The sequence below is a fragment of the Pezoporus flaviventris genome, unplaced genomic scaffold (assembly GCF_033815535.1).
Source record: "Pezoporus flaviventris isolate CSIRO_AGI_PZ_B2104156 unplaced genomic scaffold, CSIRO_AGI_Pfla_v1 ptg000063l, whole genome shotgun sequence".
Lineage (NCBI taxonomy): Eukaryota > Metazoa > Chordata > Aves > Psittaciformes > Psittacidae > Pezoporus > Pezoporus flaviventris.
Genome location: NW_026892611.1, coordinates 11,130,081 through 11,154,908, shown reverse-complemented (window position 1 = coordinate 11,154,908; position 24,828 = coordinate 11,130,081). Strand labels below are relative to the sequence as shown.

At 51.9% G+C, this 24,828-nt stretch overlaps 3 protein-coding genes and 1 long non-coding RNA gene across 5 annotated transcripts; 2 read left to right on the top strand and 2 right to left on the bottom strand.

The window, feature by feature from the left end:
* Positions 1 to 128: 128 nt before the first annotated feature.
* Positions 129 to 5,292, bottom strand: LOC133278110 (fibrinogen-like protein 1-like protein). The gene is made up of 4 exons (XM_061470583.1): positions 5,139 to 5,292; positions 3,546 to 3,689; positions 2,110 to 2,172; positions 129 to 994 (listed from the first exon to the last, which is right to left on the bottom strand). The coding sequence occupies exons 1-4, from the start codon at positions 5,140 to 5,142 to the stop codon at positions 366 to 368; spliced, it is 840 nt and encodes a 279-aa protein (XP_061326567.1). The 5' UTR covers positions 5,143 to 5,292; the 3' UTR covers positions 129 to 365.
* Positions 5,293 to 8,749: 3,457 nt separating this feature from the next.
* On the top strand, positions 8,750 to 12,022 carry LOC133278107 (fibrinogen-like protein 1-like protein). The gene is made up of 3 exons (XM_061470579.1): positions 8,750 to 8,905; positions 9,815 to 9,934; positions 10,974 to 12,022. The coding sequence occupies exons 1-3, from the start codon at positions 8,902 to 8,904 to the stop codon at positions 11,606 to 11,608; spliced, it is 759 nt and encodes a 252-aa protein (XP_061326563.1). The 5' UTR covers positions 8,750 to 8,901; the 3' UTR covers positions 11,609 to 12,022.
* A 1,347-nt stretch (positions 12,023 to 13,369) lies between these two features.
* LOC133278106 (fibrinogen-like protein 1-like protein) lies at positions 13,370 to 16,281 on the bottom strand. 2 transcript variants are annotated; one of them, XM_061470577.1, is made up of 3 exons: positions 15,984 to 16,277; positions 15,353 to 15,484; positions 13,370 to 14,431 (listed from the first exon to the last, which is right to left on the bottom strand). In XM_061470577.1, the coding sequence occupies exons 1-3, from the start codon at positions 15,985 to 15,987 to the stop codon at positions 13,803 to 13,805; spliced, it is 765 nt and encodes a 254-aa protein (XP_061326561.1). In that variant the 5' UTR covers positions 15,988 to 16,277; the 3' UTR covers positions 13,370 to 13,802. The 2 variants fall into 2 exon arrangements, with proteins under 2 accessions (XP_061326561.1, XP_061326562.1); XM_061470578.1 differs by lacking the exon at positions 15,353 to 15,484 and having other exon boundaries at positions 15,984 to 16,281.
* A 2,122-nt stretch (positions 16,282 to 18,403) lies between these two features.
* Positions 18,404 to 20,379, top strand: LOC133277768 (uncharacterized). Its single transcript, XR_009746327.1, has 2 exons — positions 18,404 to 18,903; positions 20,202 to 20,379. It is a non-coding gene; the product is annotated as an uncharacterized LOC133277768 (long non-coding RNA).
* The last annotated feature ends 4,449 nt before the right edge of the window (positions 20,380 to 24,828 follow it).

The window sequence follows — 24,828 nt, the reverse complement described above, 5'->3', positions numbered from 1 at the left end:
AAATTGTGGCATGTAGATTGTTTTGCTTGCTGTGAGTTATGAAGGCAGCTAAGAAACTCTGATGAAAAGTCACACAAGGGCTGAGTGTCTCCCTCCCGCAGGGAAGGTACGTGTGGAATCCACACATTTCACAAGTAAATGTTTATTCTTGATTATGAACGTACTAACAAGGAATCATTGACAAGCGTAGGGGAAAATAGCTGAGCAGAGGGGGAGCCTGCACTCAGAGAGGGCAATTGGAAAGTGACATTTCACTACAACCCCACTACCCTTGGGCTCCTCTCTCCACTCCAGAAAGGCTTGAACTGTTTGGCCATGCGGAGCCTTTGCAGAGTGTCCAGTACGGACAGGTGGGGGAGGAAGCACTAACAGTATGAGGCTGGTTTGATGAGGATAAGGGAGGATTTGCAGTTCCCTTTGCACAGACTGCCCCATGTCATGCCACCCTTGAAATTCAGCCGTACAGAATAACAGGCTGAGAACCACCACCCACCCTCATAGCTGTAGGCACAGTTCTTACTGTAAGTGTCCTGATCTCGATCCTTTGTGGAGAACTTCATGTTGTCGTGCATGGTCTTGGGATTGTCTGAGGTCATGGCATCCCCTGCTGTCCCTGCGTAGGAGCCCAGCCTCAGCCGGTAGCCGTGGGACTCATCTTCTACACTGAAGAGGTTGTAGTCTGCGAAATGGATGTTGTCTGAGGAGTCCTGGATGACAAATCTGACCTGGTAGACCTTCTGCTTGGCGATCTGATGGATGTACTCAGTGCCCAGCCAGTACTCGGTGCGCACGCTCCCAAAGCCATACTTGTAGGTGCTCCAGGACTCAGCCCAGGTGACTGGTGTGTCTTTCTGGTTCCTCTGGATGACCGTCCAGCCCCCATGGGTCACATTCATTTCGCAGTACACCACGATGTGGTGGAGCCCTTTCGGCTGGACGATGTAGACACCGCTGCGGCTGCCAGCGGGAATCTCACTGCAGTCTTTGGGCCAGCCTGGGGCAGGAAGCAGAGATGGTTATTAAATCCCACACAACGAGACACTGAAAGTGTCTGGTATTTCTTTTGTTCCTATGTCCTTTTGCACACACATTCTTGGGCTATATTCCTGCCATGTGCTTGCAGGAGTAAACTGAAATCTTGAAATGATCAACATAAGGCTTGGGCTTCATATCTCTCCAAGACAGAATTCAAACTGATGCGAACACACTGCCAAAATGTCTTGGCCTGGTGAGACCAAGGCAGACGTTGCCTTCACACAGCACACAATGCACTTAGGCCAGGTTGGATTCGGTCTTACAGTGCTGTGGGGATTTGTCTGTAGCATGCAGGTGACGTATCACTGCACAGACAAGTGCAAGCCTGGGTTATAAAGCCATTTGCTGTTACAGCATGGAGGCTTTAGAGCTTTATAATAGTCTCAGAACCCCTGGAGTGTGATCAAGACAACCATATTGCTAATGATTCAATCAGCCCTTGTGATGTCATTAGGGAAAATCCACCAGATTTCTGTGGGCTTACCTGATCAGCTCTTTAGGGACTTCCTGACTTTTGGTTTTATTATGGCCTTTCAATGCTCCAGAGTGTCAGTACCTTATGCAGCAAACAGCTGAATGCACCTACACACTTCTGGGAAGAGACCTGCTCTGCTCCCAGTACCCAGGGAAATACTGGGAGAATGCTGGTTATTCCTACCCAGAGAGGACCTTTCTTGTGGTCCTATGGGCTACTGTTGACTCAGTCAGTTCAGTAACACAGTCAGTCCCTGTCTTATCCAGTCTTCTATCGACTGTTTAGTGAAAAGAGAAAAATAACCAATCACAGCTTCCCAGAGGCCAGTAATGAATCATCACTTTCCATTTTGGATCTTTAGGTGGAAAATTCCCCCTGCTAAAGATCCTCACAGCTACTGAGTCCAGGACATGGTTAGTACTAGAGTCCCCCCCAAGGTGATGAGCTGTGGAGCTTCTGCAGCCTATCAGTAAAGCCACATTTTTCCTGGGAGAAGCCGGTGTGCACGTAGGACATGGGCTAAGGTGGCTGAGAGCTCGTCATGAGCCCAGCAATGGTGAAACCTGTTGAGCAGATGTGCTCCTTGAGAAGAGACTTACCATGACCTGCTGGTGGGCGGGGGGCGACGTCTCTGACCTGTCGAACATGTTGGGTATCGTTATCTGAGTTAACAAGAACAGAGGAGACAGGAGTGAGTGCTGAGAGTATGTATCTCAAATGCCTGCTGGGAGAGCATGTTATTCTCCAGATGATATTCCTGTTTTGCTGTTGTTCCTCCTAATTCCATAGGGACTTTACCACTTCTGATATCAGCCAGTCGGCAGTTAGCGGGATTTATGTGTTAGAATGGGGCAGATGCTTCCTTGGTGAGAAGGACTTGGACACACTCTGTTTGGGAAAGACTTAAGGGATCTGGAAAAAACTGGAAAGATGTTGTTAAAGTACAGTAGAAACACTCATGTAACGTGGTATTTACTTTGACTCACAATCATATGAAGGTAATCACTCCTGTTCATTTTGTAAGTGACAGTCTGCCCCTGCTGCTTTCTGCCTTCACTTCCCATCCATTTGGAAGTGCTCCCCCACAAGTCAAGCCTGTCTCCTCTGGCATGCCTCCCTCCTTACCCATCTCGAATTTATGCTGCTCACATTTTCGGAGTGGTCTGAGTGTGAAATGAGTGTGAAGCCCAGGGCACACCCCCTTTCCCTACTCAGACTTGCTGTTCTTGGTGAAGCCCAAGCTCTTGTCACAGCCATGGCTACTCCCTGTATTGGCAGCTCCCCTGACAGCTGACCTTTGCAACGAAGGCTGATGTGAAACCAGCATCAAACACGTGGACCTTGAGCTCTTCTGGAAGAATTCTTCCTCGTCTCTTGGAAAGGAACCAGCCATTTCTGTTGGGCCATGTCCCACCCACAGCCCTCAGTCTTATTGAATAACCATTTCTTGGAGGCTTCCTCATTGCTCCCGTATGACCTGGTATTTGTAGGTTACTTTGTGCCATCATCTGGCTGCTTGCTCTGTGTCGGTGTCACTGCTTAGACTCTTTGTATTAACTTCATTTAGTTCCTCTTTGTCTCCTGAATTCAGTCCTCCACTGGCCTTGTGTTTTCCAGAGGCAGCTACTGTTCTTCATGTCCTCAAAACACACTGTGATTATTTGCCTTATCATCTTCAATATTGCTTCTCCAAGGAAGAGCCCATGCCCACAACACCCTTGGCTTGGTATCGTTGCCAATGAGACCAAACCTGTCCCTTCTCCTGGGATCCTGAGAACTCTGGGCTTTGGGCTGTTGGACTCATGGACAGAAGAACTTCATGTCAGACAGGAGAAGAGACAAGCAGAAAGCAGAGGAGGATTCTGAGTTGTCTCTTGCTCCAGTAAGACTGTCTATATTACATTGGCGTTGCACACACATAGTATTTAGTCCTTCCTCCATGTTACAGGAGTCTGGTTAGGCTGGTGAGGAGGTCTGTGTAGGATCTGACTGAATGTGACCTTTTTTGCCCCTCCCTTCTAAGTGGTACACTTACCGAACTGGGAGGGCTCTGGGGGAACATTCATGATTTCATCCAGCGTGCCATTGAGGAGATGCAAGTTTCTTATGTCCAAGGCAGGCAGACATGCTGCCAGGGCCAGCAGGCAGGTGAAAATCAGGGGACAAAGGTGCTGGGAAGCTGAAATGGGAAGAGATTAGAAAAAGCAGAAAGTGATCATAACCTTTCCATTGGAGAGCCATGAACCCCATTTGACTCCCTGACTTGCGGAATAAAATAGGAAAATCAACTTCTTTATGTGTAGAGCTCCCTCTTGGAGCTCTAAGCCCCAATTCACTATTTAGGTGAGCTAACACACACTCATTGACAGGAGTCATCACCGATGGCATCTGCCACTGGTGGGTTTTGAGACAGAAGAAGGGTGAAAACCTTGTCCACACTCAAGGTGACTGTAATCAGAAATCCCTATAAACCCAAGTCTTGGGGCTGGAGGTAACAAGCAGGGTGAGCATGGAGTGAGGAATCCCCTTTCCTCCCAGCTCCCATCATGCACTCATAACACACTCGCATGGTGTAAGCTGGGACCATGCCTGCCTCCAGGCCAGGTTTGCGGGCAGTAAGAGCCCTGATGTGTGGGTGGCAACAAGCCCCAGGAACGGCTGTGTGCGTTTCCCTGCTCTGTGTGAAAGCATCATGACTGAGAGCAGCAGCATGAACTTTCATGAATTTCTGCCTGGCTGTTGCAAATTATGTCTTTTATATGGTTATAAGGCTGCTTCAGAATTTCCACATGTAGCCAGATGCTCTGGTTTGTTCTAGTTCAGAGGGATACGAGCGCACTTTCTAAAGTATTGCGTCTAAGCAAGATAACAGACAGTTCATACTGACCCACAGAGAGAGGGGCATTGTGGAGACAGCTGCCCATAGGAACATCTGTTCACAGTATAAGAGATGTAGAACCCTGGCAGATTATCAGTGTAAATCCCTCCACTGCTCAGAAAGCACCAGAGACAAACCTATTGCAGTGCAGTAGGTTTGGCAGTGATTTGCTTCTCAATTTCTACATAACATTTAGTGTCTTCATACACCTGTGTTTAGAGGCATGTTTAAAGGCATCTCTTCTTTAAGCCCTAGAGAAGTAATGGACACTCCACTGCTGGCCCATTCCCTCATGAATGGTCATGAAAGGTCTGAGTAGCAGGAAGATGCAGGGAAGAGTATCAGCCTCCCCTGGCTGTTCTTCTGGGGACAGTATGCTTTCAACCATCTAACCTCCAGATCTTGATACCTGTTCAATATTGCTTCTTAAGCAAGAATATCTAAAATCTTAGTTTTCTATTCTAGAGTATTCAATACTTTCCTTGGAGAACTGAAAGTTATGAAGAATGTTTGATAAATATGAGGCTTTTCAAATGGGCTGACAATCTAGATACACTGATACAGCCTGAAAGCATCAGAGCATGCAGACTCTGGCTCCAGTTCCCAGCCTGGGGCACAGTGAGCCCAAACAATGTAATGGATTTAGTGCTGGGGTGGCCAGGGGGTGGAGAGAAGGGAGCCCTGCAGAAGCCAAAGTGCAGGGATGCTGCGTGCAGCAGTGCTGCCCCTCCCATCCCATCCCACACTCACCCATGCCGTCACTGCACAGACCCTGCGGAGCGGGAAGCTGCGTGGCTTTGGCCTGGCTGGAGGGGTGTCCAGCCTGAAAGTTATAGGGCTCAGCAGGTGAGGGGGTGGAGGCACAAGACGCAAATCACTTGTCCTGTGGTTGGCAACAGAACTAATGGTTTAAAGGCTTATTTGCTCTGCATCATGAAGTGGTATGTCCTCAGTGAATGGAGGCTGTGTCTCACAAAGATGAAGAGCTTTCTTCAGAGGCAAAGCAAATAATTGGGTGCCCATAAGCAAATGCCTTAAACCAAACCTGGGATTTACAGTGCCCGGCTGCCCCCTCCACTGGCAGGGTTTCCCCAGGGAATGGCATCCTCTGGGCACCTCTGCACATAAGTAAGTACCCAAATGACATTCCCCCTCCTGGGTGGAAATCAAACATCAGGCGTAGATCACTCTCCAGAGCAGGCATGGGGCCACCGGGGACCCCGTTAGACTCTTCAGAGAAGAGGTACTCTAGTGTTCCTGGGAAACCGTGCACCTACCTTCAGAAAGTGCCACTCCATGTACTGCTGACGTGCCTGGCTGACCAACACCGTGCTGCCTCTTGCGCAATGCCCGGTGCAGTCTGCCCCGGCACATGGCCCTTGCGGCAATCACAAGGGAGTTTTGGGAATTGCAATGTGATGTAAAATGGTCTCACTTCAAGTCCCTCTCTGCTATAGGACTTTTCCACTTTGGTTGGAAAAGGCTTTTTCAGCTCATCAAGTCCAACCTTTATCACAGCCCTGGCAAGGCCACCACTACCCCATGGCACTGAGGCCTCGTCTCCACAGTGTGTGAACACTTGCAGGGACGGTGACTGCAGCCCTGCCCTGGGCAGCCTGTTCCAATGCCTGAGCACCCTTTGGGGAAGGAATTGTTCCTTAGCTCCATCTGAACCTGCCCTGGTGCAGCTTGAGGCCGTTTCCTCTTGTCCCATCCCTTGTTCCTTGGGAGCAGGCAGAGTGAAGCTTCCCAGAGCACTGTGTCTCATTTTAGACCCCTCATTTCAAGAAACATACTGACATACTGTAGGACATCCAGGGGAGTCCACCAGACTGGTCAAGGGCTTGGAGCTCAGGATGTGTCAGAATAATGTGGGAGAGCTGGGCTTGCTCCACCTGAAGAAGAGCAGGCAACAGGGAGGTTCTTATTGCTGACTGCCTCTCCCTCACGGGAGCACGCAGACAAGATGGAGCCAAACTGTTCAAGGATGTGCATGGTGATGGGATGAGAAGTGATGGGTCTAAACTGGAACATGGAAATTTCAGTTAGAATTAGGGACTTCTTTTTAACACGAAGTTGGTCAAATACTGGAACATGGTCCCAGAGAGAGGCTGTGGGAGTTTTACGCTTAGAGGTATTCAAGAGTTGGCTGGACAAGGACCTGGTTTTTTAGATCTCCTTCGAGCAGGGATTGAACTCTCAGAGATTTCTCCCAACCTAAATTCTTCTCTCACTCTGTGATTCCTGTAATTCCGTGGATCTCCTTGGAGATGCACAGGGATGGGATGGGAGGCAATGGACACAAAGGGAGAGGGAAATCAGAGAACAGAAAAAAATCAGCCTAAGGGTGTTCAAAGACTGGGGTATGTGGGGAGAGAGAGAAGTTGTGGGAACTCCATTCCTTGACAGTTTCACTCCTGAGGCAGACATGGCCCTAAGCAACCCATTCTAAGTTAGCACTGCTTTGGTCTTGAGATCAGCTCAGAGGCATTTGGCGGTCCTCCTGGTCTCTGTGCTTCTCTGGTTCTTTGAAAAGCTCCCTCCCCAGCCCTTATGCCTCTGTATATCTGCAGGAGCAAAGCCATGACACCGGGCCTTGTGCTAGATGCAGAGCTGCCTGCACCAGAATGTGCTTTGAGAAGCCACTTGGTAAGCCCAGAGAGCTACAGCAAAAGCCAGAGGGCCCATGGGGCAGGAGGTCAGACAGCCAGGCTGGTGGGATTTGCTCTTTCATGATTAACTGCTACTGTCATCACCCTGTGTGCACCAGCAGGACTTAATTGCTGGTGACCAGAACAAATTGGACCTTCACCTAAGCCCATAGTGCCTGCTCAGCACTGGGCTATCAGTACTGGTCTCCAGTTCCCTCTCTGGCCTTGTTTTTTGGATGGATCTTAGACATACACTGTAGATAGTTTATTTCCTGGATGGATAGATTCATGGTGTAGATTTATCTCCAGCCCTGCCTTTTGCACTGTGTCCTTTTGTCCAGGATCTCGGACCCAGTTTGCCGCTTGCCTTGCCTGGAGCTGTTGCCAACACCCAGCTCTGCTTGCTCTTCTCAGACCCGTTAGGGATGGAGCTCTGCCAATGCGGGCATTGCCTCTATGGGGTCCATCTTTGGCTTCTGACTTGCTTGCCTCTTGGGAGCAGCCAGCCTTTGCTGATCCCAGAGAGCTTGCTTGTACCTTCATCCTCCTCCCTTGAGCCCATGGTGCCCTTTGCTCTGCCTCTCAGGAGTGCAACCACTGGTAATTGGGCTTAGCTCTGCTTCCAACCTGTATCTTCTCAGAAGTCCTTTTGCAGCTGTCTTCTTAGAAAGAGGTCCAACGTTAGCCTGAATCAGCAAACCTGTGTCAATTCTGAAGACCATCCACTGGAATATGAGAAATAAATGAAGTTGAAGACAAGGGCTCCAACCTCTAACCTAGCAAGCAGGGGTGTCATGTAAGCATTCAGATGTAAGTTGATCCATGGATCCAGTACCTTGGAGAGGTCTGGATGCTGCTGCCCATCCAGACCTGCAAGTTGCATTGCTTGATGTGGGCTCATGCAGTACAGAGGTTTGGTGTGAGCCTCATCTGGAGACTGGCTTGCCATAAAGACATCTGATCAGCAAGCTACTGAAACCAACACAGGAGAAGAAAGTACATCTTTGTCCTCTTGAACAAACATCTTTATCCAAACATCTTTATCCTCTTGACATTGGTTTGACAAAGTGCTGGAGCTGTCTGTACGGTCTTCCCAGACAATCAGTCCTGACAGTGTTTTGTTCCTGCAAAGGGAGCAACCCCATGTCAACGTTTCTGGGGATCTGCAGGGTCTCACCAGGCCAAAGACAGAGATTGGAAAGGAGAGTGGTGAAGGGACCTACAGTCACCTGCTTGTTACCTGGAGCCCTTGCCCTCTACTCAAAGCATGCAGATTGGGGTGCCAGGGGACACTGACTTCTGGCTGCTGCACCCTGGTTCCAACCCAGTGACTTAACTCATTGATACTGAAACCTGCCAGTGGTTAGTTGGCACCAGTTAGCAAGCAGACATGTCTCTTGAGGACCTGTCCTCATCTTTCCAAGGTCACCTTTGGGACTGGGCACATAGGAGACCTAATCTTTCCGTCTTTGCTAATTACTGTGTGTATGTCCTTAAAAAAGCTGGGTCTCACCACTTCAGTTTGATCATGGCTCTCCAAAATTTGCTCCAAGTGAGCAATTCACGTGTAGTGTTTGTGTAACTGGGACAGTCCATAATTGAAACCCCTCATCAGGGAGGGTATTACTTTGCACTCTGGCTGGAAGGGCATGCCTCTCTCTCCTCAAGGGGTTTAGCTGTGTTGCTGTCATGAGATCTGAAAACTGGTCCAGTCACAGTCTGCAAGTGCCTCCTTGTGCCTTTACAAATAACAAGTGTGAACACAAGTGGGTGTGTGCAGTGCCTATAAAGCCACTGTGGATAGCTCAGCATGGGAGGGTGCACCACTGGGTTCCTGCTCTCCGCTCAGCTGTGCTGTTGTGATGGGTGAGTTATCTTCTCAGCAGCACACTTAATTCATGTGTGGTGCTGGGCTCAAACAAGGCATGACTGGGGTGAGTATACAGAGGCACAAGGTGGCAAGCAGGACAGGAGCCGTGATCTTGCCTGGGTGATGCATGCTGTGAGGCACTATGGTAGAAGAAGGGACACAAGGCAAAAGCACCAAATGGCACACATGCTTGGTGCCAGCCTATGCTTTCCCCAAGCTACCTATGCCTTGTATTCTCATGTCCTGTCAAGGGAAGTTAATGTGGAGACCTAGATTTCCACATGGTCCTTTCCCTTTCTGACCAATGCATGTGGCACATGTGGTTGCACAGGGCTCCTTCCCCAGGTGTGATGGCATCTGCCCCAGTAACTGAGCTAGTGCAAGCTGTAGCAGTGTGCTGGTGGCCAGCACAGAGGGTTTGGGCTTGTGTCACTGCAAGACTTCCTCCTGTCTGCTTGGGAGCCGGTATCTGTGCAACAGGACAGGACCCATCTGTTGGCTCTGGTTTCTCACTAACTGTCATGGGGCTGGAGTGGTTTGTATAACAGGCTTAAGCATGATTACTCCAGGTAGAACTTTTTCTTGCAGTCTTCCTCCCCAGCAAACTACTCTCCCCAGATCTAGCCGTGTCACTGTCCTCTTAGGTACTCCTGGGCTGTAGGTTTCAAGAACAGATCTGCAGGTTACTGTATAGTGCAGGGAAGGGATTGACTGGAAAAGTGACAAAGCCATTTCTCACCTTGCTTCAGCCCTGCAGGGGCAGAGCCTGCACTGAAGCTCCCTGCTCCTGCCTGTGCCCCATGCCTCTGCCTTCCCTCATCCCAGCTCCGTGGGGGCTGTTGGCAGGGGTGAAGGGGACTGCTCAGGGATCCTAACGGTGCTGGGCCCTTTCCTTCCCTTCCCAGGGCTCCAGGCTAGAACAACTTTGCTCCATGGGGGCCTTTTCCTCCTACCCACAGTGGTGGCGATGCTTCTCCTTGGTGCAAGTGCTGGCCCAGCAGCACCCACTGCCAGCTCCCGGAGTGGTGAGTATGGAGTGTGTGTGGGGAACACTGGCTGGGCACAAAGTGCGGAGCAGGACAGTGTCTCCTCAGCTCAGCGCTGACTCTCAGGTCTGTCAAATGCTAGGAAGGCCATTGTGCATGCAGGCTGATGCACACCTAGGCCATGGTTTGTAAGGTAAGCAGTGTGACACCATCCTCACCTCCTTGGTGGCTTCATGCTGAAACCAAGGGGTTTCTGTTCCAACACCATAACTTGGCAGGATTGCTCTGTGATGCTTGTGTCATTTTATACTTCAGTTCTAGGAGAGATCCTCCCAGCATCCTCTTTCAATTATTTATTTTAGCGGATCAGGAGTATTCCCTTCCTCCCCGCAAGGGGGGGGTACACTCCCTGCAAGACCTGTGTGCCCGAGGGAAACAGAAATTCCTGTGCTGAATTGGAGCTGCCCACAGCAAATTGTCCCTCATCAGATACAAACAAAGAAAATCAAATTAGACAGCAAATTAATTTGGCAAGTAAGTCATGACAGATCAGTCCTGCCAGCAGATAAACTGCAACAAGCTGATGGAAGAGGTCCCTGTGAAGGAGAAACTTGGCCTTCTTTTGCAATGCCATGATTCTAGAGAAAACATCAATTTTAATTACATACCCTCATCCAGTGGAGCATTTTGGGGCACTTATGGTCCTTGCAAGAACTACAGCTCAATATATCAAGGGCCTTGTGTGAGGGCTAGATATCCTTGGAGGACATCACTGGCATCAGGAAGACTTTTTTCCCCCTTTTCTTGGCTAAATGCATCAGAAGGCTCCAAATGAAATAGAAAGTCATGATAAATAGATCCTAGGTCTCTTACCAGGGGCGTTGTCTCAGAGACCTTTGGTTGCCCTATGGATAAGCCCGTGGAAACACCAATCTATGCTGTGGAATAGACCACGGATAAACCAGCCCTTTTTGTCCTGAGTCCTCATTCACTGCAGGCGCTTCTTGTTACACTGAAAGACTCATATGCCCCTTCTCTCTCCCACCCCAACCTGTGTTTGCTACTGCTGCCGCTGCAGGGTTCCCCGCAGACTGCAGCCATCTCCGCAAGAACAGCCCCAGCGGGGTGTATGTCATCCAGCCAGCACGGTCCCCACCACGTGTGGTGTGGTGTGACATGGACACCGAAGGCAAGGGCTGGACTGTTGTCCAGAGAAACTCTCACGACACTGAGCTCACGTGGAAGCAATCCTGGACCACCTACAAGTATGGCTTCGGGAATGTACAGGGCGATCACTGGATGGGCACCGAGTACCTGCACCTGCTGACACAGCAGGGCACCTACAAGGTCCGCTTCGTTGTGCGGAATAAAGCCAACGTCACCCACTTTGCTGAGTACGACATCTTCAGGGTGGAAAGTGAGGCCAGTGGGTACCCGCTGAGGCTGGGCCGGCATTCTGGTGAAGGGGATGACTATCTGACCCTCTATCACCCCAAGAAGGGGGGCATCCATGACAACATGAAGTTCAGCACAACTGACAAGGACCAGGACCAGTACAGTGGGAACTGCGCCAGCAGCTATGGGGGCTGGTGGTATGACAGATGCCAGAATGTCCTGCTCAATGCCAAAAACCGCATCCTTTGGCCAGGATTCTGTGATAATGGCGACTGCGCATCCTCCCTCATCCTGGTCAAACCCACAGACGTGTGCTGACCTTGCCGCCATGCCCAGCCTCCCGGGAGTTTGGGAGAGTGCCACCGTCCCCAGCTCAGCACCCCATTCCTGTCCTGCCAGCAGCTCTGTGCCAGTCCCGGTGTGTGTCCTGCTCTGCCCATAGCCTCTGCACCAGCACCAGCTGAAACACAGCGGCTCTGGGGCTCAAGAGCAATTACCTGGAGCAGCTTCGCTCAGTGCCGTGGTGTTGGCCTGTGCTGGGGTGCAGGCATTGGTTTGGGGTGGGTGCACCCGCTCCTATCCTGGGCAGAGGGAAACAGTGCAAGTTCCCTTCCTGTGCAATCGGTGTATCCCTGCTTTGCTCAGGCCCTGCTCCCTCCCTGGGCCTCCTACACCCCACAGCTCTGCTACCCGTGGTGGGAGACGTCAGCTGCAATAAACCCTGGAGCCAGACTTGGCTGCCTTGTGCCTACCTGCCACAGTGTCACTGCACACACACAGGAGCAGTCAGGGTCCTGGGGAAATGGAGGATGCTGAGGGGGCATCGTGTTCATTGTAGGGGGACACTATTTGCTGCATCCCTGTCGTGGTTTAAACCCAGTCAGGTAATTCGTTCGCTCACTTCCCCCCCCTTTCTTGCCCTCCCCCTGCTCTCGGAGGGACGGAGAGGAGAATCAAAAGAATGCAACTCCCACGGGTTGAGATAAGAACAGTTTAGTAACTAAGGTATAACACAAATCACTACTGCTACCACCAATGATAATAATGATAAAGGAAATAACAAGGGAACAGAATACAACTCCTCACCACCCGCTGACCGATAACTCACCCCCCAAGCCCGACCAAGCTCCGACCGATACCTCCTCCAACCCTGCAGTCTCCCAGCCCTTCCGGCTAACTCCCAGTTACATCCTGGGCATGACGTGCTGTGGGATGGAATACCTCTTTGGTCAGTTTGGGTCAGGTGTCCCGTCTCTGCCTCCTCCTGGCTTCCCCTCCTCCCTGGCAGAGCATGAGGCTCACAAAGTCCTTGGCCAAACCAAAACATCGCTATCAGCTCTGTTCCCCAGCTGAAAGTCAAAACACTGCACTGAACCAGCTACCAAGAAGGAGAAACATGACTGCTACTGCTGAACCCAGGACAATCCCCTCTCTGAGACTCACTGTCTCCTTGCATTGCTCCGTGCCATGGCTGGGGGAGCTGGAGTCCCAGCTCCATCCTGGAGCAAGGGGGTGGGGGGGGTCAGGGATGCCCCTGGGGGGTTTCAAGTCACCAGGAGGGGGGTTCCTGCCATGGGGTGGATGTAGTGCTTTGAGACCCCACAGGGTGGGGAGAGGGGTCTTAGGGCAGCCCCATGGAGCTCAGTCTGGGCTTCCTGTAGTGGGGGGCAAGGGGCTGTGGGGCTCCTGGGGGCAGCAGCACATTGATTGCTGCATGGCCAGAGCTTTCCCACCCTGGAGCCAGTGATGTTGGGTGGCCAGGACCCACCAAGGCCTGGCTGGCCATGGGTGATCCACGCCTGTGTTTTGGCCAGAGGCCAGGGAGCACACGGGCTTGGGGATGGCCCCTCTTTCCCAGTTAGCTAGACCCATGTTCACACAGCCTGCCCCGTGGCCATAGTGCAGGCCTGCTGCGGTGGGACTGTGCTGGGAAGGGCACGGAGGAGCGGCATGAGCCTCATGAAAAAAATTTCCTTTGGAAGTCTTATTGTAGCAGGAACCTCAGGTCTGCCCCTGGCATGAAACTGGCAGCACCTGCGAGAAGCTGCCAAACAGAGAAGGACACTTCTTACGTCTGCACGGGTTCTGAAAGCAGTTTTATTCTGCAGGATGAACAGAGACTACGGCAGGGATATGGTGTGTACATGGCCTGCCTGGGCTCAGAGCAACCTACAGCAGGTTAGCTAGTGATGACTGACAGTTTTCTGCTGAAGTTATCTATACCCACAAAGCAAAAAGAGAATAAGATCTGGCTGGATCAGGAGGGTTTTAGGTTTCAGAACACAGTTTTCTCCCGAGAAGGAACATGATTCGAAACCACAGCGTTTATAAAGACTTGCCCTAACAATGATCCCTACAAACCCACCACAGGCCAGAGACAAAACATGGAACTTTGGTACTTTTCAAGAGAAGAGGAAAACAGCTTTTTATGTACAGGAAAAAGCCTTTTCACCCCAAGCCAGCAAAATGGCCCCCCATGTCTGCCCAAAGCAGTCAGGAGGGGGAAAGGGTACTAATGGTACAGAGCTGGTTTGATGAGGATGGCAGAAGCTTTGCAGTTCCCTTTGCACAGGCTGCCCCATGTCATGCCCCCCTTGACGTTCAGCCGTACAGAATAACAGGCTGAATACCACCACCCACCCCCATAGCGGGAGGCACAGTTCCCTCTGTAAGTGTCCTGATCCCGATCTTTAGTGGAGAACTTCATGTTGTTGTGCACCTTCCTGGGATTGTCTGAGTCCATGGCATCCCCTGCTGTCCCTGCGTAGGAGCCCAGCCTCAGCCGGTAGCCGTGGGACTCATCTTCTACACTGAAGAGGTTGTAGTCTGCGAAATGGATGTTGTCTGAGGAGTCCTGGATGACAAATCTGACCTGGTAGACCTTCTGCTTGGCGATCTGATGGATGTACTCAGTGCCCAGCCAGTACTCGGTGTGCACATCCCCAAAGCCATACTTGTAGGTGCTCCAGGACTCAGCCCAGGTGATCTCCGTGCTCTGCCGGTTCCTCTGGATGACCGTCCAGCCCCTTTCTGTCGCATTCATTTCGCAGTACACCACGATGGGGTCCAGTCCTGTGGGCTGGATGATGTAGACACTACTGGGGCTGCCAGCAGAGACCTCACTGCAGTCCTTAGGCCAACCTGGGCAGGAGAGAGGGTGATTTAATAAGACTGTATGCAACAAAACAGGACCATGTTTCACCCTGTGGCAGGATATAGGGACATCTGGCCAGCGTACCTGGCAGATAATCAGCTGTCCCAGCCTAGAGAAGTCAATGTGCTTAACTGGAGGTGAGACTACGTTAGCCTCAGCCTCTGTTCCTCTTCCATCTGGGACACCTAACAGGAGGCAGCCCCACTGAAAGACCCCAGACACACATGGCTATGCTGCTGTCAGTCCAGGACACTAGCGGGCTCCTTTGGGTCCCCTGAAAATGGGGTTGTGCCACTAAAACAGGGTCATGTTGTGGGGAAGGTGAAGAGGACCTTGCCCCTGCCTGTGACCAAGGGAACAGGAGACAAGTAACCCCTCAAGCACACAGACACCCTTAACCAGTCTGCAAAGTGCACACACACACACATACACAGCGCTGCAGCCTGCATTGGGTACACCTCCTCATATCCACCATCCCGGAGCAGGGCCAGGGCTGGGGATGGGGGAGACCCCTTCGCCACCTGGAGCTGGCTGTATATGAGCACACAACACTGGGTTCCCCCATGTACTTGCAGGTGTGGTGTCCCCATGCCTTCAGCTTGCTGACTGCAGGACTTCCCACTGCAGTTAAGATCATCCTGCCAGATAGGCAGAGCTCCTCTTTCCACCTGAGCAAAGCCTGGGGTTGATGCCACATCTCTCCAGCCTTCCTGCTCGTATACATTATGGAGGTGCTTTTAGGATCTGAGGCATCATAGCACACCCTTTCCCAGACGGGAGTTCCACTTTATCAAGCCTCCACTGGCCCGAAGCATGGGCAGGGGCTTTTCACCAGCCAGGGCTGACTCAGACCAAGGCACTGAAAGGGGCTGGTGAGAGCACTGCTATGCCTACAGAATGCTACATACTGGTTTTCTTCAGAGCACTGGCCGAAGTGTTGGAGGGAGATTTCTTGAAGACGTTTAGGGTTTGTGCAAGCATGGAGTGGCCTGGGGCAGCCAAGACCAACACGCCAGCAAGGAGTAGAAGGCACTGGACTGCTAGAAGGTGAAAAGATAGAGACAAGATGAGATGTGACCCTCCCTCTAGAGAGGCAGGAAATCCCATGGCTTCAGCACCACACCATGTAACAGGACCAAGTGTACCAAGCACAGTGGGCAGCATCAGACTGGTCTGTGCAAGCTGGAAAGCTTGCTTAAAAGCCTCTACTCTTTAGCTCAAGGAGTAGACAACCTTGCCTCTCACCCTTGACCAGCTTTCAGAAGGTCCTGTGTGAGATAGTTTGGGGTGGAGCAAAGAACCCAGCAACTGGCAGAGTCAGGTTTCATTCCTGGCCCCTAAAGCAGGGGACTGGCTGGGGTGAGCCAGAAGGCAGGGCACAAGCTGCTAGTGTTTGAAGGGGTGGCAGGTCAGTATGCCCTCAGAGGGCACCAGTGCCGTTGCTCCCCATCTGTGTGTGAGTCCCTCTTGCTGAGCTGCCCAAACTGTGCTCCTCCCATTGCTATCAGGGAGCATCCTGCTTCCCAGCCCTCTACTCACCCATGGTGTCCAAGCAGGAATGCCGTCTGGAGCACAAAGCTGTGGAATGGCAGGGCTCACAGTGGCATTTGTAGTGCTCTCTGCGGTGGGTGGGGTGAATGGGTCCTACGCCCACTCCTGGCTTCCTTTGTCCTGAAGGAGGAAATCAGGCTGGGTTTCCTTTGTGCCCTTATAAAACACGAGCAGAGTCGAAGGTGCCTGTGGTTCTAGGTGCACGGCTTCCTGAGCTGTGAAGAAAATAAGCCCCTTGCCAGCAAGAGTCCTTGGAATGGTCTCTTCTGTGAGTGCTTAGCTCCTTGGATGGAATTTCCCCTGGGAACAGCATATCTGGGAGCTTTGAAGAGCGCAGCTTAGTCAATAAACACTTGAATGCCAATCACCAACCAGTGTGGAGAACAAATGGGTGCTGCCACGTCAATTGGTTCTTGTTTAATGTGCTTTTGACAATCTCAGCCTAGTTCTTGGTGGGTAAGTCAGAGCAACCCCAAAGCTCCCAGAGAGATTGACTGTTGTGGGGCAGTGTTTGGAGCAGCTGGTGGAGGGGAATTGAGGGTGCACAGAGGGAGTGGAAGGGATCCGACAGTGGAACCCATAGGAACTGAGCACCCACAGAAGGGATGTGGGATCTGGGTGTTGGTGGAGATCTGAGTGGTGCTTGTCATGGAAAAGAGTGATGTTAAGTATGCACAGAGGGGAGAAGTCAGCCCTATGCAGACACTGAAAGGAACAGAGGAGATCTGAGTATTTGAGGAGGGAACAGAGGAGATCTGGGCGCACACAGAGGGAAATGGAGGACACTTGAACATGTAAGAGGGAACTGAGGGGATCTATTTGTGCAGGGAGCACAACAGAGGAGTTCCAAGAGAGAACAACAAGGGGAACAGAGAGGATATCAAAGCAGCTGGATAGGACTGGAGAGCACCTGAGAGTGCTTTGAAATGAACAGAATGAGTTCAAGTTGATCTAGGAGCACCCAGAAGGGAATTTGAAAGCATGTAGCAGGGACATAGTTTGGATGTAAGGCACTCAGAAAGGATGGCAGGGACTGGGGGGTGCAGAAAGAGGGGTGGAGGAGATATGAGCATGCATACATGGGAACTGTGGGGTTCCAACTCACAGGTAGGGGAGCAGAGTGGATCTACACGCACTCACAAGGGAACGGAGAGTAATTGAGAGTCCACAGAAAGGAACAGAGGGATCCTGAGAATGCCTAGAGAAGAATGGAAGGGACTGCAGTGGCATGTGGGGGAATAGAGTACATGGAGGGGAATGGAAGGGCCAGAGGACATTCTCTGTGCCAACCAGAGCCCCCCATTTTGTTTGCAGTATACCCCAGTGTCTTACATTTGCTTTCATTTTCACGCCACAGCCCTCCAAAAGCCCTCAGGTGCTCCCCAAGCCCTCCATTGCCTTCTTGGGCACTCTTTGTTTCATATAGACCTCTGCCAAGCCTCTGCTGCTAGGACTGTGATTTCCACCCAAGCACCCTGCCAAGTCCACTCGTTCGCAGCAGAAGAAATAGGCGGAGATCACAAAACCACAGCATATTCCTAATGGGAAATGTTGTTATTACTTGGATCAGAAACATGAGCTGCAGCCTCCAGTGGGAGCCTGCAGTGGCTCTACTGTGCTAAGATGACTGCAGGTCCGGTCAGGACTGGTCTTTGTGGGATAGGGGTTACAGGATGGGGCTTCAGCCCAGAGGCTGCAGCTCAGGTTCCTCAGCCGTAACCAGCACTGGCAGCACTGCAGATTTAAACACAGCTGGAATGTCAACCCCGGGGAGAGAAGCGTTGGACCAATTGCTTGGGACTGGATGCGCTGATGTGTGTTTCCTGTGTGTTTGCAGCCTGGGTTTTCATACATATAGTTGGTTTTTTTCAACCCTAACTATTCTATGAGGGATTCTAGTTTAATCTAGGCACATTTAAAGGCAACATAGAGCACTGGAGATGATACAGTGGTGTCATAGTCAGGATGTTTTTTGTGTGTTTAGGGTTTCTTTTAAATCTATTCTTCAAGGAGCAGTACAGCATTCTTTCTCTGCTGTCCAGCCATTTCGTTACAGACATAATGGCTAAAACATCTGTAGAAATGTATGATAAAATGCTTTTAGGCGAACAACCAGACAAGAAAGTAGCTTGACATTTGTAGTGCTCACGACATATAAAAGTATATTACACACTAGTATAATTAGTACGTTAGTACATGTTATGCATTAGTATAATTAGTACCCAATTTTCTGTCTGCAAACCCACAGACACCTCTTTGCAAGGCCAAGAACCCCAGAACTTTATCTCCAACATAATCTGGATTTCTAGGACCAGATGATCTCCAGAGCTCCCTTCCTACACTGATGATTCTGTGCTTTTGTGACTGCAAGCAAACCAGGGCTGGTGGAGAGGCTGGAAAGAAGGGGGAGAGCTAAAATTCCCCCAGCCCTCTGCAGGGGAGACTGACAGTGCCCACTGCTGCATTGCCATGGCCCTGCAGGTGCCGGTCTCCGGGAGCGTGGAGGAGGAGGAGGAGGAAAAACGCAAGCTCTGGGACTCGTTGCGCAAGAAGTACCAGCAGAAGACGAGGGCGAAAGTGGCACCCCGGAAGGCTTGGAATGCAAAGCAAGAGCAATGGGAGGTCCAGGTACTGCCGCAGGGAAAAACAATTAGGAAAAGAGCATTCCTGTCCTCCAGGGAGCCAAGGTCCCTAAGGCATAGGAGCGTGGGGGCTGACTGTCCTCTGGGGACTGCACCAGCTCGAGGCACCTTCCCATTGCCCAGCGACAGCGCCGCTGCTCACCTCTCTCTGTTCAGGGTCCTGCATTCGTGGCATTCCCACGTGCTGGCAAGACACCAGGAGAGGATGAGGAGAGCCCAGAGCACAGTCTGAGTCTTTGCCCTTCGCAGTACTCATATGTGCAAAGGTGAGTGTGGACCAGCTTCAGGACAGACCTGGGCCAGCTGGGGGCTGATGGCCCAGCCAGGAGGGGGGGAAGTAAACCCCAGAGCGATGGGTCTGGACAAGGATAGGATCCTTTCTTTTCTCACGGGCTCAATCCCCGATGCCTGGTGCCTCTCTGCAGCCCCAAGCACAGTCAGCAGTGTGGGGTTGAGTGGGACCATAGGGTGGGTATGACTGGGAGAGGGGAGAGGCAGGAGGGTCTCGGTCAAGATGTGAGACTTCCTCCTCGTTGTGGTAGGAGACTTTCCCCAGGGACCCAGTGGGCTTTGCGAAGAGCAGTGACCCGCCTCCTCAGGAAAGTAGCGGAACAGCGTTTCTGTGCTGGTGATACGCGGATTGACTCCACAACTCGTTAGAGTTGTAAGGTAGGTATGCTTTATTCGGCGCTGAGGCGCATGGGGGTTTCTCCTCCAAAAGCATGCGCGCCCCTCTTTGTCACTCAGTTCGTTTATATTGCATATAAACATGAGATTGCTTCACACCTAATCCATATGCAAAACCTATTCCCGTCTAGTATTATGATCAGTTTTCTGGCATTTGTCCCATTGGTGCGCCTGCGCAGTGCCTCCTGGTGGTGGTCGTTAGGGGGTCGTGAGGATGAAGGCCTGTAGTTCCTCTTCATCACCGCGAGTAACCTCTTGCTTTTGCGCAGACTCAATAGCGTTTCGGCTCCTGTCCAAACCTCAGGTTCGGTACAAGCCGGTTTTGTGTATCTTAAAGCAGAAACTTGTCAAGTTTGTAAATTTTGTTACTCTGGCTATCTTTTGTCCCTTTTCTCTCTAAAGATACTATTTGAACAAGAATGTCTTAAATATTAAGCTATGAATCTTATCTACTACAATTCTGCCTAGCAGCTGTAACTTCTACAATTCTGCTTCATCATTCTAACAAATTTGACTTCTATGGTTCTGCTTTACCAAGCACAGCGACCGTTTAAGCAAGCAGGCACAATGTTAACCCTTTATTTCCCGGTATCAGTGGTGAGGAGGAATCCCTCATGTAAGGATGACCAAGCATGCCCCTTGCTCAGCACTGCCCTTTCTTCCTTTGACTTCCTGCAACTCCTCGGCCAAGAGGGGCTTCTCCGGACAGCTCTCATGGTGTGGAGCGCTGCAGGCTGGGATCGCATCCCAGGCACCATGGATCTGATCTCTCCAGCCAGAAGCGGATCTCACCACATGTGTCCTGACTAGAGCTGTCGTGTTGCTCTGCACCTCTCTCTGCACGCAGGCCTCCAGAGCTTTGTATTCAATTCCTCAGCTCTGGGGAGCAGATCCAGTGCACAACGGCGGGATCCAGGAAAGCCTCTGAGGCACAGAGGCTCCCAGGATTGAAGTCCAGCAAAAGCCTCCTCCAGGATCACAAGCAGCAGCAGTGCCGGCCAGCCAGGCTGTTAGCAGCAATGCTTCCATCTGATCAGTAAAGACCTCTATGCAAAGCACTGTCTCTGACACGGGGGGTCTTTCCTTGGTGGCTGTGAAATACGCACCCAGCAGGGGATGAGCTTTGGTGGGGCAGGGCAAGGCCACTGCAGGACAGAGGAGTTTCAGTCCTGCTGAAGGGCAGCCCTCTCGCAAGGCTTTGCTGTGGCAGCTCGGCTGCAGCCCTGCTCTCGGTGGTCCCTGCACCCTCTGGTCTCTGGCAGTGTGCCCTGCCATGGCTGCACAGCTCTGCTGGGGAGGGTGGAGAGGAGAGGAGGGAAGAGGAGAAGGAAGCTCAGTGCCGGGTGCCCAGGGCAACAGAGCTGCCAGGGCAGCACCCGGGGTCCTGTAGAGCCAGGGCCCTGGACCTGGAGGCCAGCTGTGTCAGAGGTGCATGGAGCAGTGCCCCGGGGACAATGAAAGCCTAGGCAGGAAGCGTGCCTGGGCAGAGGGAAGCTATGGGGGGCAGCTTTTCGGTTGGGTAGCTTGGCTCTGCCAAAGCTCTGCTCAGGTTCCTGAGCCTTTTCTTCGACCCTTGCTGGTCAGAACGGCAGCGGGGAGCTGACGGGACATGGGGACACTTGTGAAAGTCCTCTTCAGACACGGGGGGGGACAAAATGCCTGCCACTGGGGGCCTGAGAGCGGGCTGTGCAGGAGGAGGGAGGGAAGGAAGCCCGAAACTGCTGGCTCTTGGGCACCCACACCCTGCCCAGGCTCTGTGCGCCGATGGCAGCGATGCTTCCCGAGCAGAGGAAGGTTGAACCGCACCACCTGACATAGGGGCAGTCTGTTAATCCTCTGTGAATCCATTTGTTCCCGAAAAGCCCTGATCCTGTGGGGCTCTGACTTGGCCTACATAGAAGACACTCAAATGGCACGGCTTCCTTGAGGACAGTGTCCAGACAGAGCTCTCCCCTTCTGCAAACTGCAGACAAACAGCATCACACCACTGCTACAAGTCCTTGGGACAGGCAGAAGTGATTAAATCAACTCCAGGTGGGGAAAGTCCCAGAGAAAGGAAAAACCTTCCTGGGGGAGGACTGCAACTGCACAAGTCACAGCTTCCTCTCCCCTGTGAGAGGAGCAGCTTCATTTCTTTCTTTCTTTTTCCTCTCTTAAAGGACACAAAAGTCCTTCCAGTTGCTATGTCTGGAACTGAGGCACCAACAGAGGCACCTTCCAAGGGAAGGCCCTGTGTTGAAGCACCCTCAGGAAGGATGAAGTGTGTGGGAAGGGGGGGGCTGTATGGTAGGATGTTTACATCCCACCTTCTCAAACCTATTTCTCCTCCTATTTCTCCTGACCAGAGTGCTTCCCTCTTTACCAGCCAGGTGCCCTTGGAAATACCAGAGCCTTTGCCACGCTCTGCCCCCAGTTTGGCACAGGGCTAGCCCCCAGTACACACGCACCCCCTCTTCATTGTACAACAGCAGCTGCGCCAGGCTCAGTGCTCACAAGGAGGTGAAGGTGGGAGAAGGCTTCCCACGGCCCTGGAGAGGTCATTTTTCCCCAAGGACCCAGGACTTAGTGAATGGGCTCTCCTTCAGAGATGGGTCATGTTAGCACCAAGCTGAGCCCACAGGAGAGGGTGTGAGTGCAGAAGTGAAGTGGCACAGGAAGCGCCAGCAGGGGAAGTCAGGCTGATGGCACTCTGCTCTGCCTGCAGGGCCCTCACTCCTGCTGGGCAGCAGCCCAGAGTACTTCTCAGGCACCATCTCTGAGCTACTGTGCTTGCCCTGTCCTCACTGCAGCGCCTTGTAGCAGAGCCCAGCTTGCCCTAGGTTGCAGCTGAACGCGTGCTCAAGGCACAGAGGCGGGGCTGTGCCCTTGGCCACTGCTGGGATCTTGCTTTTGGGACTAGCAGCAACTTTGTGTGCCAATTCCCAAAGATCCTTTTTATCACTCCCAGCCTCCTGCTGGGGATGCTATGGGCCTGTAGCCAGTGGGATGGGTGCCCCACGGGGGTGCAGGGGTCTCTGGGAGTGCCAAGACACCTCGCTGCCTCTTCCTCAGTGTCCCCTCGCAGCCGATGTCAGCTGTGCCTCAAAATGTGCTGCAGGCTGGGAGCAGCGGCAGGAGTCCTGCAAGGGAGGAGCAGTGCTTGGTGGGCTCTGAGGAGCAGTCATGTCCCAAGCAGAAGAGGTGAGTGTTGAAAGTGGGTGAGGGAAAGGACCGTGAAAAGCTGAGGCTGGGTGACCAAGGATGGTGAGGCCACGATGTTCTCCAGGGCTAGTGTATCGGCTCCTGACCTTTCAGGCAGCTCCCAGTGCATAAAGGAAGAGTTTCTCTGGGACTTGCCTGAGTGCCCACTCCTCAGACACCTGCAGTAGCTGATGGAGGTGGATTACAAACTGCTCGTCCCAGTACATGAGCAATTTTGGGTTAGGGTTAGCATTAGGGGTAGGGGATAAGTTTAAGGTTAGTGTTAGAGTTATTGCTAAGGCTAGGGGGTTTAGAGTTAGGTTTAGGCTTAGGGTTTGGGTTAGGGGGTAGGGCTACAGTTCGGGGTAGCTTTAGCGTTAGGGTTAGGGGTAGTGTTTAGTGTTCGGGTTAAGGGCAGGGATTGGGTTAGTGTTAGGTTTACACTTAGGGGTTAGGGTTATGTTTAGTGTTCTGGTTAGGATGCACAGTTTAGGAGTTAGGGGCAGGTTTAGGGTTTTGGGTTAAGGTTAGACTTCGGGATTAGGTTTTCGTTTAGGCTGAGTTTTAGGGTTAGGTGTAGAGTTAGTTTTAGGATTACAGGTTTGGGTTAGCTTTAGCAGTGAGGTTTAAAAGTTTGGCTGCTCCATTGTACCCGGTTTTCACCCCCATGGTGGTGCTTGGTGATGGGGCAGCCGACCTGGCCCTGGCTGTTCACTGTCATCTGATCAGCCCCGGAGGTACCATGCTTTTAGTATTACTGTAGGGATGACCCAGAGCAGAGTTTCTGTCTCTCCGCTGTCCTTTCCAGCCCGTTTTTGCAGTCCTGCACTGAAATTGCCACTGCTCCAAGTGGAAGCAAAGTGGAGGAAAACCAGTGAAAATAATAAAGAGCAATAATAATAATAATAATAATAATAACACCTCTTGTTGGACCACACAGCTGTGTTGGAACAGGGGAAGCAAGTACCCACAAGCAGAGGGAGCTGGAAGGCGGCACCCTGCGCCCTTGCCCAGGAATCAAACGCGGGAAAGGCAGATGTGAACACAGACTGTTTATTCGAAGTGGGGACATAAAAAGGGATGGGGGGTGCAGTGGGGGGTGGGAATTACATATTGACAGTTAAGAAATAGTAAAATGATAGTGAAATTACGGTAAAAACTTAAGTTTAATTGTTACAACAACAAGGGTAGAACAAAAGTATAACAAGAATCCAGTAAATAGAAATAACAATAAAACAACAAAACAGCTACAGTTTAACAACAAGAGAACAACAGTAGAACAAGAATATTAGAACCTGCGAAGAACAAACATGGAACAATAAAATCTTCAAGGGATCTTCACAGCCGCTGCTGTTTGGCTGCAGATGGTCCAAAAGGCCAGTTGGTGTCGGAGCTGTCCTCCTCCTTGGGGAAGAACAAAAACCAAACTGGACAGGTTTAGTCACATCCACGTACATCACCGTTTAGAAGCAAGGAGCTGCTGTAACAGCTCAGCTATAAAACCAAAGTGTTATTGCATTAAAGAACATTTAAATGTTTGTGGGGTTTCTGTAATTTAGACTGCCCCCGACACACACACTCACACGGCTCAGAGAGTAAAAGAGCCGGCAGCAAAGCCCTCCTGGGGGTGGTGGGGACCCTGCGGGCAGGGGGGGCAGCTCCTGGGTGAGCCCTGGCTCTGGCAGCCTCTGCCCCTCTCCCACTGAACGGCCCCGAGGTAGACAGCACCGCAGCTCCTGAGAGCTGGTAAACCCCAAAGGGGTGGGGATGAGCCACAGACGGAAAACAATTTGGATTTGGGGAGGATCCCCATCCGCTCTGGACTCCCCAGCTGGCTCCAGAGCACCCAAACATGGGGAGGGGCACCAGCAGAGAGGGGAAGAGAAGGGAGCGGAGAGACTGCCAGGGCTGGAGCAAAGGTCTGCACCTTAGGAAAGAAGGCAAAATAAAGCCAGAAGGAAAGGCTGCAGAGACGCAGAGACGTTCATCCAGCCTCGGTGGGGAAATCTTCCAGTAGGAAGAGTTTGGTTCACTCCGTGCCACCCTGGGCGCTGCCACCCAGCACGGTTTCTTGCTGGCAGCAGAGAAGGGGCCTGGCCCCATCTCTCCAGTCCCATCTCGGGGCTGCTCTGGACCAGAGCCCCGCGGGTGGGGGGCCAGCAGCACTGGCTATTACTTATTATGGCAATGATGGTCCCGTGCCTTTAGCCGCTTGAGAGCTCCCTGGATCCTGGACCTTGCCTGGGTCGAAGAGGCAGGGCTGGACAAACCTGGAAGCACAAAGTTTGGCTCAGGTCTCTGCAGCTGCACTCTGAGCTGGAACC